This window comes from Corvus kubaryi, unplaced genomic scaffold (assembly GCF_017639235.1).
Source record: "Corvus kubaryi isolate FWS band 111438036 unplaced genomic scaffold, C.kubaryi_AGA036_p1.0 37256, whole genome shotgun sequence".
Classification (NCBI taxonomy): domain Eukaryota; kingdom Metazoa; phylum Chordata; class Aves; order Passeriformes; family Corvidae; genus Corvus; species Corvus kubaryi.
The window spans coordinates 2,816,981-2,830,011 of NW_024581076.1; the positions used below are offsets into that span (position 1 = coordinate 2,816,981).

The following is a 13,031-nucleotide window of genomic DNA, read 5'->3' on the forward strand; positions in this document are numbered from 1 at the left end:
GCTGAGGCCCTGTACAGGTGACAGACTAGTACCTTTATATTAGTGTTAAATATTGAGGAAAATCTTGATTTGCACACTTACAGAACATATTTTATATGCTTTTTTTCCCTGTGGCTGGCCTGAATTTATTTAAATCCTAAGCAAATGTTTCAACTTTGAAACTAAAAAACTTTCTGGTTCTGCCTTGAAATTCAGAAGATGAAGCAAAAGCTTCTCGTACTGGTTTTGTGTTCTGGTGTTTTGTTTTCTTTTTACACCCCCCTTCACCCCCCAATCCACCCCCCACTTCCTCATAGTTTAGCCATGTCTGTCTGGCTAATAGTTTATTTAGCTTTTAGCATTTCATATTGGTTATTTAGGTATTCTTGAGTGTAACTCTCTACAGATCCCTAGTCAGGTATAACCAGTCAGTTCATCATCTCATTTCTTTGCCTGTTTGTTTTTCATGGGATATTATGAGCTGATTAAGAGATTGAGTTAATTCTGTGGTTATCAAACTAAAATTCTTGATATTGACATAACTGGCAAAATCTTATGGTGCCTGTGTTCTCAGGAAAATATGTTAAAGGAAAAGACTCAAGGCCCAAGTAGATGGATGTTTAACTTACCAGGTGTATTTGGACTAAACCAAGAGCTCATAATGGGGAAAAAAGAATTTGTCAGCAAAAAATGACTTAGAGGTCAAGATACGCAAGTATAACATCATAGTTGCAAAAAACAGACTATGTAAGTTCTTGCAGAAGAAAATTGGAACAAACAACAAAGTGTTCTTCAACTTTAAAAGTTAACAGAGAGAAAGGGGAATGCAAGGGTGACCTCTGCAAGGTCCGGATGGTATAAAGGATAGAAATTATTTGGGAATGGTCCAAAAACTAAGTAGCAGTTCATGAATGCAGACAAGGCAGTTAAGGCAAGCCAGATACTAGTTCCTTCTTAAAGGATCTGTTCCAGTGCTTTCTAGAAAATGTGCTTATTTCCTTAAATCTTTTAGGGAAGTTGAGAAGGGATAAAGCCATATTACTGGAGACTGAAACAATTGTAAAAACATTTAAGAAGATGTAAAAATAACTAAGAGGAGGAGTTCCATTAGCATACCCTCAGCGCTGTGTATTGGTTAACTGTGAAGACTTTTTCAATCCTGTTTTTTTTGAGAAAATCTGTGGTTTGATTCCATGTTTGTTTTTTCTCTCTTTCAAAATAATTGAGACTGCCTCAAGTTTAATGTGAGAAGCTGCAGTATTTATCAATATGTATTCTGATTTCAGAGCTTTAAACCATAAAATTTAATATCCTGTTGTTGGTAGCAATTACTGCTAGCTGCACCAGGAGAAAGTAAAAAGAGATACTTAACTTTCTTCACATGATTGTTCGCTGGGATTGTCGCCTGTGGGACTGTGATGCTGAATCTGAATAACCCTTATACCCTTGAGAAAGTAATACAAATGTAAAGAAAGGGTTTTTTTGACAGGTTTGCACTACATGCTTAGATGAGAATGAAGTCTTAAGAGTTTTCAGAATGTTTTCCTCTTTCTTGCCCTCTTTTAGGGGTTAATTCTTGTATTATGTTTCCATTGACTCTGCTTCAGCCCTTTGACTTCTATTTGAAAACAGTTTTGAGCAAAGACTCTGTCACAGTTGTAACAGAATTCAAAGCTTATAAATCAATCATCTGTTTGGGTCACCTGAGACCTTGTTCTCATAAAACATAAAGCCAAAGATCTGTTAAATATAAACACTTGGCATTTCTTCTAAAAAGTTGACTTTCAAGTATTTACTCAAATATTTTTCACAGTTCTTGCAAATACTTGTTCTCCCACCTTAGTGGGAGAAACTCAATTCTTTTCTTCATTTTCCTTCTGCTCCCAGTATGCTAAAGTGAATTTTGTGGCTATGAGTAGAATTCTTTTGTTTTGAGACTGATCCTTCCATGTTTCAGGAAATTCAGTTTGCCATATTCCATTTAAAAAACTATTTTTAAAATACATACGACTCTTAAGACTCGGGTTCTTTTTCTTTGCTCTTTACCTGCTGCTTGATTCAGTCTGTATCTTGTTTAATGGCTACTGATTACATTGCAATACTGTGTAAGAGCAGTATTTTATCACTGTAGCTTCCATCCAGGTAACGGACTCACCTGGTCATAAAATCTCATTTTAAGCAGAATGTTTTTTTCTTTGTTTTCCTATCAGCCCAGTCATTGAAGGAGTTTGCTCGGCTCCTGATTGCTGTTGAAGAGGAGAGAAGACGACTGGTAAGTTTGCTGGCAGTAATCTTGCCTTGGGCCTCTCCTTGTGTAAAATAGTACACTTTTTTTCTATCCCCCTCAAGTCATTTTTTAAGATTTTATTTGCGTAGTAGAGGTTAAGTATTTCATAAGAATTATTTGGAATTCTTATGCAAAGGCAGAAGTGTACTAGCACAAACTACAGCAATTTTTAGTAAACTGTTCAACCAAAGACTTTTGCATCGATTTAAAAATTGTTTTCTCCCAACTTCCTATCTCCCTGCTCCTTGACCCAAAATAACCTTTGAATGCTGCTGTACCTTTCCCTTCCTGCAAAGAGCTTATACTGGAGATGTAGATCTATATATTTAATGAAATACTCTTGAGTGTTGTCCAGTGAATGTATGTTAGTAATCCAAGAATATGATAATTGATAAGAGAATGCAAATTCATCAGTCACCCCAGAGAAACTCTTGTAGAATACATTATGGATCAGACTTGTCAGTCATCCATTGATATGGTGTCCTTATGCCATTTGAATCTGTAGTGTGCTCTCATTTTTATATTTCTGTTCAAATATAGCTTTGTTAAAGAAGTTTTAAGTGTATTTTCATGCAACTATTTAAAAAAAATAATACCAGGTAAGCAGTGAAGCTGTTTTTTTCGTTACTTGGGAGACAGTCATGAATAAATGAGTGAGCTAAGAATTAACATCAGTAGGGGATTTTTAAATATTGTGAAAGTTTAACTAGCTCTAGTCCATCCAATGACTGACTGTCCTGGTTTTCCTTCCTCTTATGGGTACTCAGGGCATTGAGGTAGGGCATTGTATTTTGCTTGACAAATAAATAACCAAAGAATTGGTCTCCCACTATTTCTGTTTAGATAAATATTTTAAAGTGGCAAAGTCATAACATTTATTCATTACAGTTGCATGGTTAGTATCACTTAAATGTATAAAAATATAAAATTTTTTTGCTTCATGCTAAATATTTTTTCCTGGGTAGCTGGAAGAATGAGGTGGCTGTTCTGTACTTACCACCTTAAAAGTTGGTTAGCAGAACACTTATTAATTCCTTAGTTAAACAATGTTTTTAAATTAATAGCTTTCCAGTTTAAGTTAAAGATTGTTATGAGCTAACTATTAGAAAAAGAAAAAGCAATGAATAGGTGAGGGTTTTATTTTTCAAGCTCATTAGTCTTTCATAATATGTACCAATAATTTCCTATTATTTTCTCTCTTTTTTTTTTCCCCTCTTTTTTTTCCCCTCAGAGGAGTCACTACCTGTTTCACTTTTAGAAGTTTATGGCCTGTCTTTGGTTTATAATTTGGTCTTGCTATATAATGTGTTTGTAAAAGATGTAGGAAGGCCTTTAGCATACAATAAGGAAAAGAATATTAATATTGTTAAGCGAAAAAAGACCAGTCAGAGGGAATGGTTCGTGGTGGGTTGACCCTGGCTGGATTAGAGGTACCCAGCAAAGCTGCTCTATCACTGCCCTCCTCAACTGGGCAGGGGAGAGAAAATATAAGGGAAGGCTCATGGGCTGAAATAAGGGCAGGAGAGATCACTCGGCAGTCACTGTCATGAGCAAAACAGACTTGACTTGGGGAAATCTGTTTAGTTTAAAGACAGTCAAATCAGAGTAGGGTAATAAGAAGCAAACCCCAAATCTTAAAGAAACTTCTTCTCACCCTTCCCTTCTTTTGAGGCTTAAATTTAATCCCAATTCCCTACCTCTTCCCTGCCAGTGGCACAGGAGGGCCGGGAATGAGGGCTGCAGCTGCTTCCTCCTCATGGGGAGGACTCCTCACACTCCTCCTTTGCTCCAGTACTGGTCTCTCCTTTGGGGGACAGTCCTCCATGAAATTCTCCAACATGAGTCCTTCCCGTGGGCTGCAGTTCTTCATGACCTACTCCAGCATGGGTCCTTTCCACAGGATTGAGTCCTTCAGGAACAGGCTGCTCCAGTGTGGGTCCACGCAGGGTCTCCATGTATGGAGGAGCTGCTCTTGACAGAAAATCATTGTAACCAGCTTTTCACTCAGTTTCAAATAACTTCATTCTGTTCTCATTCTCTGTCCAGAATGAGAATGTTGAGGACACAGAGTTCTCATGGTAGTTATATTTGCATAACAAAATTTATCAAACTTAGACTTTCTCTGGTTTTAAAACGTTTGAGCTGCCTGTTGGTGGAATTTGTTTAATTATTATTGGAATAAAAGTATCACCTTTGTCAAATGTATGGTTTTTTAATTCTTCAGTCTCTTACTGCACTTTTCTACATGTCATCATAGAATCCAGAGGTCCCTGTGAGGATCAGTGTGCCAAACAGATTCCTTGTATAAGTTTTTTGCTTTACAAACTTGTAATTTAACTGTGGAATCTTCAGAACACTTTGGTTATTTCTGAGGAAGTTTGGAGCATTATTCATACACTTAGGTTTCTCTGCTCGAGGCACTTCGAGTCAGCCAATTTGCAGATTAGTGATGATTTTAAACAAAGTTCTCAGCTGATGGAAAATCTTGAGACATGGGATGCAGGTCTTTAAGAAATTGGTTTCTTTCTGCATAAAAAGAGAAAGCTTGCAAAAGTTATAAAAAAAAGAGCTTGTTCTTTTTGACATTTTGTAGAAGGCTTGGAGAAAAACAGCTAGGCAATGTTGTGGCTATTTATGGATACACTTCATCATACCACTTTCAGCTTTCTTTTAATTCTTGTAGCATGTGACAGTAAGAGACACTATTGTATTACTGAATGCAGGATGTATGAGAATATGGAATGACAGATACTAATTTTGCATACCAACTAATGGCCTTGTTTCCCTGCCTTGAACTTTATTTTGTTAAATTATGAGCACACATATACATACATTAATCAGATTTGAATATGGAAAGTATATATTCATAGAACCAATTTATTTCTCATCTGATGCCTATTAAATTCTTCATAAGTCAAATTATATTTTTGTCTTGGTGAGCACAGTGTTGGAGTGCTTGTCTACAGAATGTATAAATGAAGTGTTTCCAATGGTCAAGGAAATAGTTTGAGAGGTGTTTAGCAAGTCTTCTGTCCTTCCTGCATGAAGAACCAGAAGGAACTATATTTTTTTTATTTAGAAGAAGCTAATGAAGCAAGACATTATGAACAGTATTACTGGGAAAAACACTGAAGTATAAAGTTAAATGAAAATGTGTATCACATAAATATTCTGTTGTGTAAGGCTTTGTAGCCATTATTACTGGCAGAAGTAATAATATGGTGATTATTGCAAGTCAGTTTCTTTTATCCTTGTCTTTTATTTCTTGATGCTAGAAAATTGACTGGTATTCAGAGAAACCAGAGGCCATGCACCACACATTTCCTCTTAAAAAGCAAATAAAGGAAAAACTAATTCATAAGATACCTTCTATGATATACAGCCTTAGGTTTGGTATCTGTCATTTTGTGGTGGTGTTAATTTAGTGATGCTGTTGGTAAATGGCACATTAAAAAAACCCAACCAAACAGCACTACTCTTGGGCTTCACATGTACTATAAATAGGGAAAAAAGTCAGATTCCTCCCCACTGCGTTTCCAACGGCTTCAGCAGCGAGCCACCAGGGATGTAGAATAATGACCTCTATTTCCTAGTGTTTATTAGGGAACAATAGAGATGATATAATTTAATCCCATGTGAATGTTTGAACCTTTATCAAGGGAACTTACTTAAAATAATTTCCTTCCTCTTTCACTGAATTTGCATTCTTTCTGTTAAATAAGTGATATATTTTATTTTAAAGATTCGTATTTTATTTATGCTTCCTATTCATTTGATATTGTTAGTAAAATTAATAACAAACAGAAATTATCTGAGAGTAAAATAAAATGCTACTTCCTTTTCCTTTCATAGGATTATTCTGTGCTAATGTAAGTATAGATGAACTGGTTCATGCTACTGGTCCTAGAGATCCCCTATGAATTTGAAGCATTGAATGAGTTCTCTTGAGTGTTCATGTTACTGTGCTGGAGCTCCCTGATTATTTCTGAGAGTTTACTAAATCCAAGATTGAAATAGGCTCTTAATTCTTACATTCCTTGCTATTTATACAAGTTCTTTTTGGGTTGTTGGCTGGTGATGAATGGTCCCAGGGCTTTTTCTCTCTGGCATCATGAATCTGTGAGATTCCTGACCAATATTAAATACTCCAGGGGATAGCATAAAAATTCTGAAGTGGATAGTTTTGTACTATCCTCGATGAATATTTTTCTTTGTAAAGTCTGCCTTTTTGTATCTAATAATCTTCATGCTTCAGACAGTATCTCATTTTTGTGGACTTTTTTTGTATTAACTGGATGTTCTCATTGTGGTTCTGTATTTGCCCTCACACAAGGGGTCTGATGCTATCTGCTTTCAGGGAAGGCATCAAAATATTCAGTTTCAAAAGCTGCACTTGAAGAATAATTGAGCTGTTAAAACCTGGAATGGTACATAAAATCAGATACTGAAGGACACAGCATGTTGTTGAGCAGAATTAACCTTTTCCCTATAATGCAAAGTGCGTTACAGATTCCATCAGAAGAGTAAGCAGTCTCCTATCCACAGGGCAGCTTATTACTCAGTTTATACAAGGGAAAAATAACATTGCATACTCCAGCACCCTGAGACTGCAGAACAAACCCCTGGCATTTTGTTTTGCATGGTGTCTCTCTCAAATTGCAAAAAAATAATGTTTGATGGTGTTTTGATCTACTTGGTAACTGATTTCAGTGTTTTTCACCTCTCGTACAAGATTTGGCATTTAAATTAATCTCCTTGGTAGGAATCTGCCAGCAAGAACAGTGAAAGCATGTTACTATAAGTGAAGGAAATCACAACAAATAAAGGGACTTCTTTGAAGTTACAACTGTTTTTTTGTTCCTTTATTTTTGTTGTTCCTCCTACTCCCTCTCCCCCTACCATGTTTGCTGTTTAATTAAAAGCACATGGTTTTAGTGGGTTTCAGTTTTTTCCTGATATTTAAGATGACTGTACATCCTGTTGAATCATTATGGTAGCGTGGACTGTTTTGTTAACCTAACTTCTTTGGAAAAACTTTCTGAATTTGTGCATCTGATTACTAACTTGGAAATACCACTTTGAGATTTATATTGAAGAAGGATCAGTAAATCAGTACTGAATTTTTAAATTTTCTTATAAAAATTATTTTTATCTACATTTATGTATTTATTTTTTTACCTTTTCTTCCTCCAATTTCACTCCAGGTTTAGCAGACAACATATTTGATATTAATTACAGAAAAAATCCATGTCTTTGGCAAGGGAAATTCTGCAAGATAGGAAAATACTGATTTCAATGGTTTTGTTAAATTTTAAATGGTTTTTTTTTTCACCAGCTTGTTGTTCTCTGACAATCAGGCTAAGTTTTAGAAATCATTGGGAAAATTACTGAAAACAAATCACATGCCTTCATAAACATTTTTGGGGAGCCCCCATTTTGAATACTTGCTGTATGCCGTTTTGGCCAGAAAGTGTTATGTAGACTACAAAAGATACAGAGAAAGGCAACAAGGAAGGCGTAACACCCAGAAGCTGAGAATGAGAAGAGGCTGCAAGGAGGTCTCTTTGATTAGCTTTAGTTCAAACAAATCAGATCAATGTTATTTGGAGGCCTGTGATTCATTAATTGAAATTACATCTTTCAGCACACTTGAACTAGTTCTCAGCAATAGGTTGTCCTGGGTTGCAGTGTATTCTATTACCATCCTCAGGAGCCGTTGAAACCAGGTGGGGCAGTGTTTCCTTGCCTCCTCCCCCCAGACTATCTTTCTGTTAATTGCCCATCATTGTCCTGCCGCCTGACTCAGAGATAACTCCCTCCGGACTATTCTCCTGTTAATGAGCCTAATCAACACTTGGCCTCATGACTCGTTACCCCATTGTGAGATGCTCCGCCCAGAGGGAGGAACCAAGCATCCCATCGTGGATATAATCTGAGGCTGAACACCAGAGACACGGGCTTCCCACTGGATTTCCAGAGGACAGGAGCTACACAGCCACCATTGGACTTCCTGAGGAAGAGCAGACTGTTTTACTACAGCATCACTGCTTCAGAGGACTGCAGCCACCATTCCACCAGACTGCTACCACCACCCTGCCTAACAGGGTGTCAGGTTGTACCTTGACTCTGTCAGTTTGACAGTGTTTTCTTCTACCTTTTTTTTCCCCTTTTTCTTTAATTTCCATTAAATTGTTATTCTGACTTGGTGCCTCCCACTGGTTTGTTTTCAAACTAGTACATAGGTTAACACTTCATCCCTTGAAATCAGATTTTTTTTTCTTTTTTTTTTCCCCTTGCTGATACAGTTGTCAGTCTTACTTTGTGAGAATAAACCAGAGCAAACACTGCAAAATTACTTGGAGACATTTCAGAAGCAAGAGTGTACTCAGTAGCATTGCATGGTTTTCTTCTGTGTTTTAGCTCTGGAATGACTGGAGGAAATGTGCTACAGAGAATTTTATCTAATTAGCAGTTTGCAGAATCAGCTTTGCCCCAAATCTCCATTAGCCTTGTGTTCCATCTTCTTTCACCGTCAAAATTGGAAGGTTACTTAGGTGGAGTTCAGCAACACTTAGAATAACATTTCTATATTCATACTAATTGCATATTTGTAGAGTGTTTCTTGAACCTTTTGAGAAAAGGTCTTCCCTGTTGTACTGGTACAAGTGTTTGTGTGACTTTGTGGTGAGCATAATTGGAGAAGTGATCTAGCTGGAAAAATAATTCCTTTTGCACTAACTTTCTGTTACTTTCTTGCCATCACTTCAGTGCACACAAGGAAAATGAAGACCTTCTGGGCCATAATGAGTATCCAGAAGATAGTCATTTCTTTGATATAATTGCTATCAAAAAGATATTAGAACTGTACCTTCATTTCCCTGCAGATGTTATCTGTGACCATTATAACTCATAAATGAAATCAGGAACAGATAGGCATATTTCTGTCATGCAGACTTCCTAGAGGCGCAGATCTGCAACATGATCCTTTGGTGGGTTCTTGTCGAGAGGGAGCTCTCAGTGCAGCTTTCCCCCTTGCCGTGTCTTGGGCTAGAAGGAATCCTGTTTGCTGTCTTTCTCTGTACCACTTAAGTATGAAAATACACGTCTTCAGTGAATGTTTCTTAGCTCACTTAAAAACCAACAGAGTAATAAAAGTAAACAGTTCATGTTCTGTTATCATTAATGTAGTTTAATCTGTAACATCTGTAGGTATTTCTGAACTTTTCCCATATAAAGAACACGTACTAGGCCAAACAATTTGGAGATAAAATTATGGGTGCTATTAGTACAGAGCATTAGCTGACTCCTCCAGATAACACTGCATCAGCTTCCATAATTGTACACTTGGTACATTCCTAATTTGTTTAAATACAGTTCTACTTTCTCCAATAATTTTCATGATTTAAAATAATTTCTTCCACTATTTTTTGTGGAAATGAAGAAAAAACAGTCATCCTGGAACAATTTGATTATGATAATTTTTAAAAGATCAAACTGATCTCAATAGAAACTAGTTGCAACTAGTCCCTCTCTCATTCCTGTAATTGCCATCCTCTGGGATAGAAAATAATACAGGTCCATGTTTTCTTTGACTTTGCAGAGGGTACATCGGGAATCATTGTGCTATGACAGAACAATGCTATTAATTCAGAATATGCTCAGAGTTTTATGATCATGGAGTCAACAGACAATCTACTGTTCACATTTTGCTCTATTTCTTAGCAGCTTTCCATGTTTTTGTTTTTCTTTTGAAAATGTGAGTTGTTTCCTGTTGATATGAATGTCCGGAGCACAGAACCATATCTTATGCAGAGCCTTTTGCACCCTATCCTCCTCAGCTTGGGCCTGGGTAATTTCATTGCCTTTAAACCTACCTGTTGAGGAGGAAAGCAATTTGACTGTTCTTAGAGACAGTCTTTGCTGTATTCCAAGATAGTTGTCGTGTAGTTGATTTGTGATGAAGTTATTTTCTTGTAGTAAACAACTTTGTAAGAGGTGTGAAAATGTAGATCTTTCATGTTGATCTCTGCTGTTGTTTCAACTGGTTAGTTTGTATCAAACAGGGAGCACTTGTCTGTCTTGATGGGGCCAAGAGGCTGTGAGTAAGACAGGAGAGTGGGAATAGGATAATTGTTCAAGAGGAAAGGAAAGGGGAACAGAGATAAGGGAATTTATAAGATTCATATATGTTCCTTTAGTATCTTACATAGGCAGTATTCCAAGCCTTAATAAGAAGGCTTTGATAATTCAGTGTCCATCTAGTATTTGCTCTTCAGTTTTCTGCAGAGAATGCAAATTAAGAAAATCCATTTATTTAAAAAAAACCCAATATTTGTTGCAGGAGATTAGTGTAATTGGTTGTTAGCAATTACACTAATTGAATTTCTATATCCAAGGTGCGTGTATTTGTACTGGCCTCCATATGGGTATAAAATTAGAGAATTGTTTGGGTCAGAAGGGATCTTAAAGACCATACTCCAACCCCCCCTGCTATGGCAGGGAGGCCACCCATTAGATCAGGTTGCTCAAAGCCCCATCCAGCTTTCAACACTTCTTAGGGTGGGACATCTGCAACTTCTCTGGGCAGCCTATGCCAATGTCTCACCACCCTCAAATTAAAGAATTTCTTTCCTAATTTTAATCTAAACCTACCCACTTTCAGTTTAAAGACATTCCCCCTTATGCTGTCACAACCTGTCCTTGTAAAAAGTCTCTCTCCAGGTTTATCTTGCAGCATTTTTCAGTGAGAACATTCACAAAATGAGATTGCTTGCTATTCCCAGTTTTGAAGAGTATCATGGCGAGAGACATGAAATACTATCTTCATTAAAAGTACCAAATGAAAGGTTAGTCAGAAAGCCTCTTGCTACTTCTTATTTTATAAATCTAATTTGTTCTCAATTCATATGCTCATTCCATGCAAGCATTTCACTTCATGTAGTCTTGCATTGCATGACAGCACTTCCCAAAGTTTTGAGAAGCATTCCGTGAGTAGCGTGGCTGGAAGGAGTTTATTTTAATGATGTTTTAGTCTTCACAGAAATGTGGTAGTTGCAGTTCTAGTTTGTAGATTCTTTCGCTTCCACCACAGTCACTAAGTGTCTCTTCAGATGACTGTTGACAGAGAAAAGAGAAAGAAAGATGTTTACACTTTTAAATGAGTATTTGAAAGGAACATGAGTTCTGGATCAGCCAAAATTATAGCCTTTCAGTTTGATTAATTTATTTTGTGACTACAGAGGGAGGGAATGGAGTTGGTCGTAGAAGAGTATATGTGCTGTACCCATTACTAGCTTGTAGTAATGTCAGAACATGCTGCTACCTGACATGCTACCACATTCTAAAATTTTTTTAATGTATTTGAAATTTATCTGCAGTTCTCCTGGAAGTATGAGAAAAGGTGCTTCGTTCCTCTAAACTTACTTTTTAATTTTCCTTCATTTAGTCTGATCTCCGGAATGAAACCCCTGTATTTGTTGTTCCTATTTAGTGTCCTGGGAAATGTGATTAAAAACAGAAAACTACACTAGCACTTTATGTACCAAAGGGTGTGTAGAAACAAATATGCCTTTATTTAAACCAAGCAAACACCAACCCAAACCCCCACCTTTTCACAAGGAAGTGAAATATTCTCCTTTGAGCAATCTGTGTAATCTGGATGGGATCATAGCTGTGTTACATACAAAGTTGTTTCATTTAAGTATTCTCTGTTAGGCTGTTTTGTTAATATTTGCAGACACTTAGGTTGCTTTTATTATACTTTTCAAATGTCTGCAAAGGCTTCAGTTATTGTTACTTTGAGAAACTTTCTTGGATGAATCTCCCAGAGCAAGTGCTTTTGCTTTGAGCTAAGATTGAAACAGAGTACCAGTTTTGTCTGGTTTTTTGGCAGCCATGCCACTTTATTATGTACCCACTTCACAAAACTGACCTGGCTAAAAGCAAAACAAACAAAATATTTAGTGGTTATTTTTCAACTATGTTACAACAGACCGTTTCAGTGTCACAGCAACAGAGGACAGAAGTCAAAAACAGGATGAAGGGGCATTTCAAGATCAGCAAACTCTGCTTAAGGTAGCATGACCACCAAAATGAATGACTACAAATCTACCTCTTGATCCAACATTTGTTGCAGCCCTGCTATTAAAACTAGTTGCAGTCAAGGAAAGAGATTATTTTTCTAGTGTTAGAAGGAAATTAGAGTAGAAATCTGGAAGCCAAGGTCACATGGTCCTAAGGAAAGTTTTGAAGGATGGGACCACAGAGTCCGGTAGCCTTAAGGATTAAAATATTTTGAGAGCTGCTTCTTTGGATAGCTGTTCTTTAGTAAAAGGCTATTTTTCAAACAATATTGAGTTATGTTTCCTTTCTGGATTAAATGAAGGTGGCCCATCCACCTTGGTCAAAATTGGTAAAATTTTGGCCTAATTTGCTGTCATGTGACATGCCATGACATGATCTCATGGAGCTGAGGTGAAATTTCCACTGAAGTCCAAGTGTCACAGTCAATATGGAGTGGCCTATGGCCAGCCATGGCCTGCAGCAGGGTCTGGCACTGACCTGGGTCTCCACCTGTCCCATGTCTCTGGGCTGGGGCCAGTGCGCAGCCGTGAGGCAGCCGCACGCAGGGGTCAGCCTGGGCCAGCCCGACCGGCCCCACTCCTGTGGGCATCCCATCGGTCTTAACAGCACTACCCCCCAGCTGCTGTCAGACTGGACCCAGCAGTTCCACCCTGTGGGTAGAGGCCATTTTTTCAGGAGGGAT

At 37.5% G+C, this 13,031-nt stretch overlaps 1 protein-coding gene across 2 annotated transcripts in view; it reads left to right on the forward strand.

Moving 5' to 3' along the window:
- The window catches only part of ARHGAP42 (Rho GTPase activating protein 42), a 148,493-nt gene that overhangs the window by 47,287 nt on the left and 88,175 nt on the right, over positions 1 to 13,031 (forward strand). For both annotated transcript variants that reach the window (XM_042023756.1, XM_042023757.1), the window contains exon 3: positions 2,190 to 2,251. In XM_042023756.1, the coding sequence (XP_041879690.1) occupies positions 2,190 to 2,251 (62 nt within the window). The remainder of the gene's footprint in view (positions 1 to 2,189; positions 2,252 to 13,031) is intronic.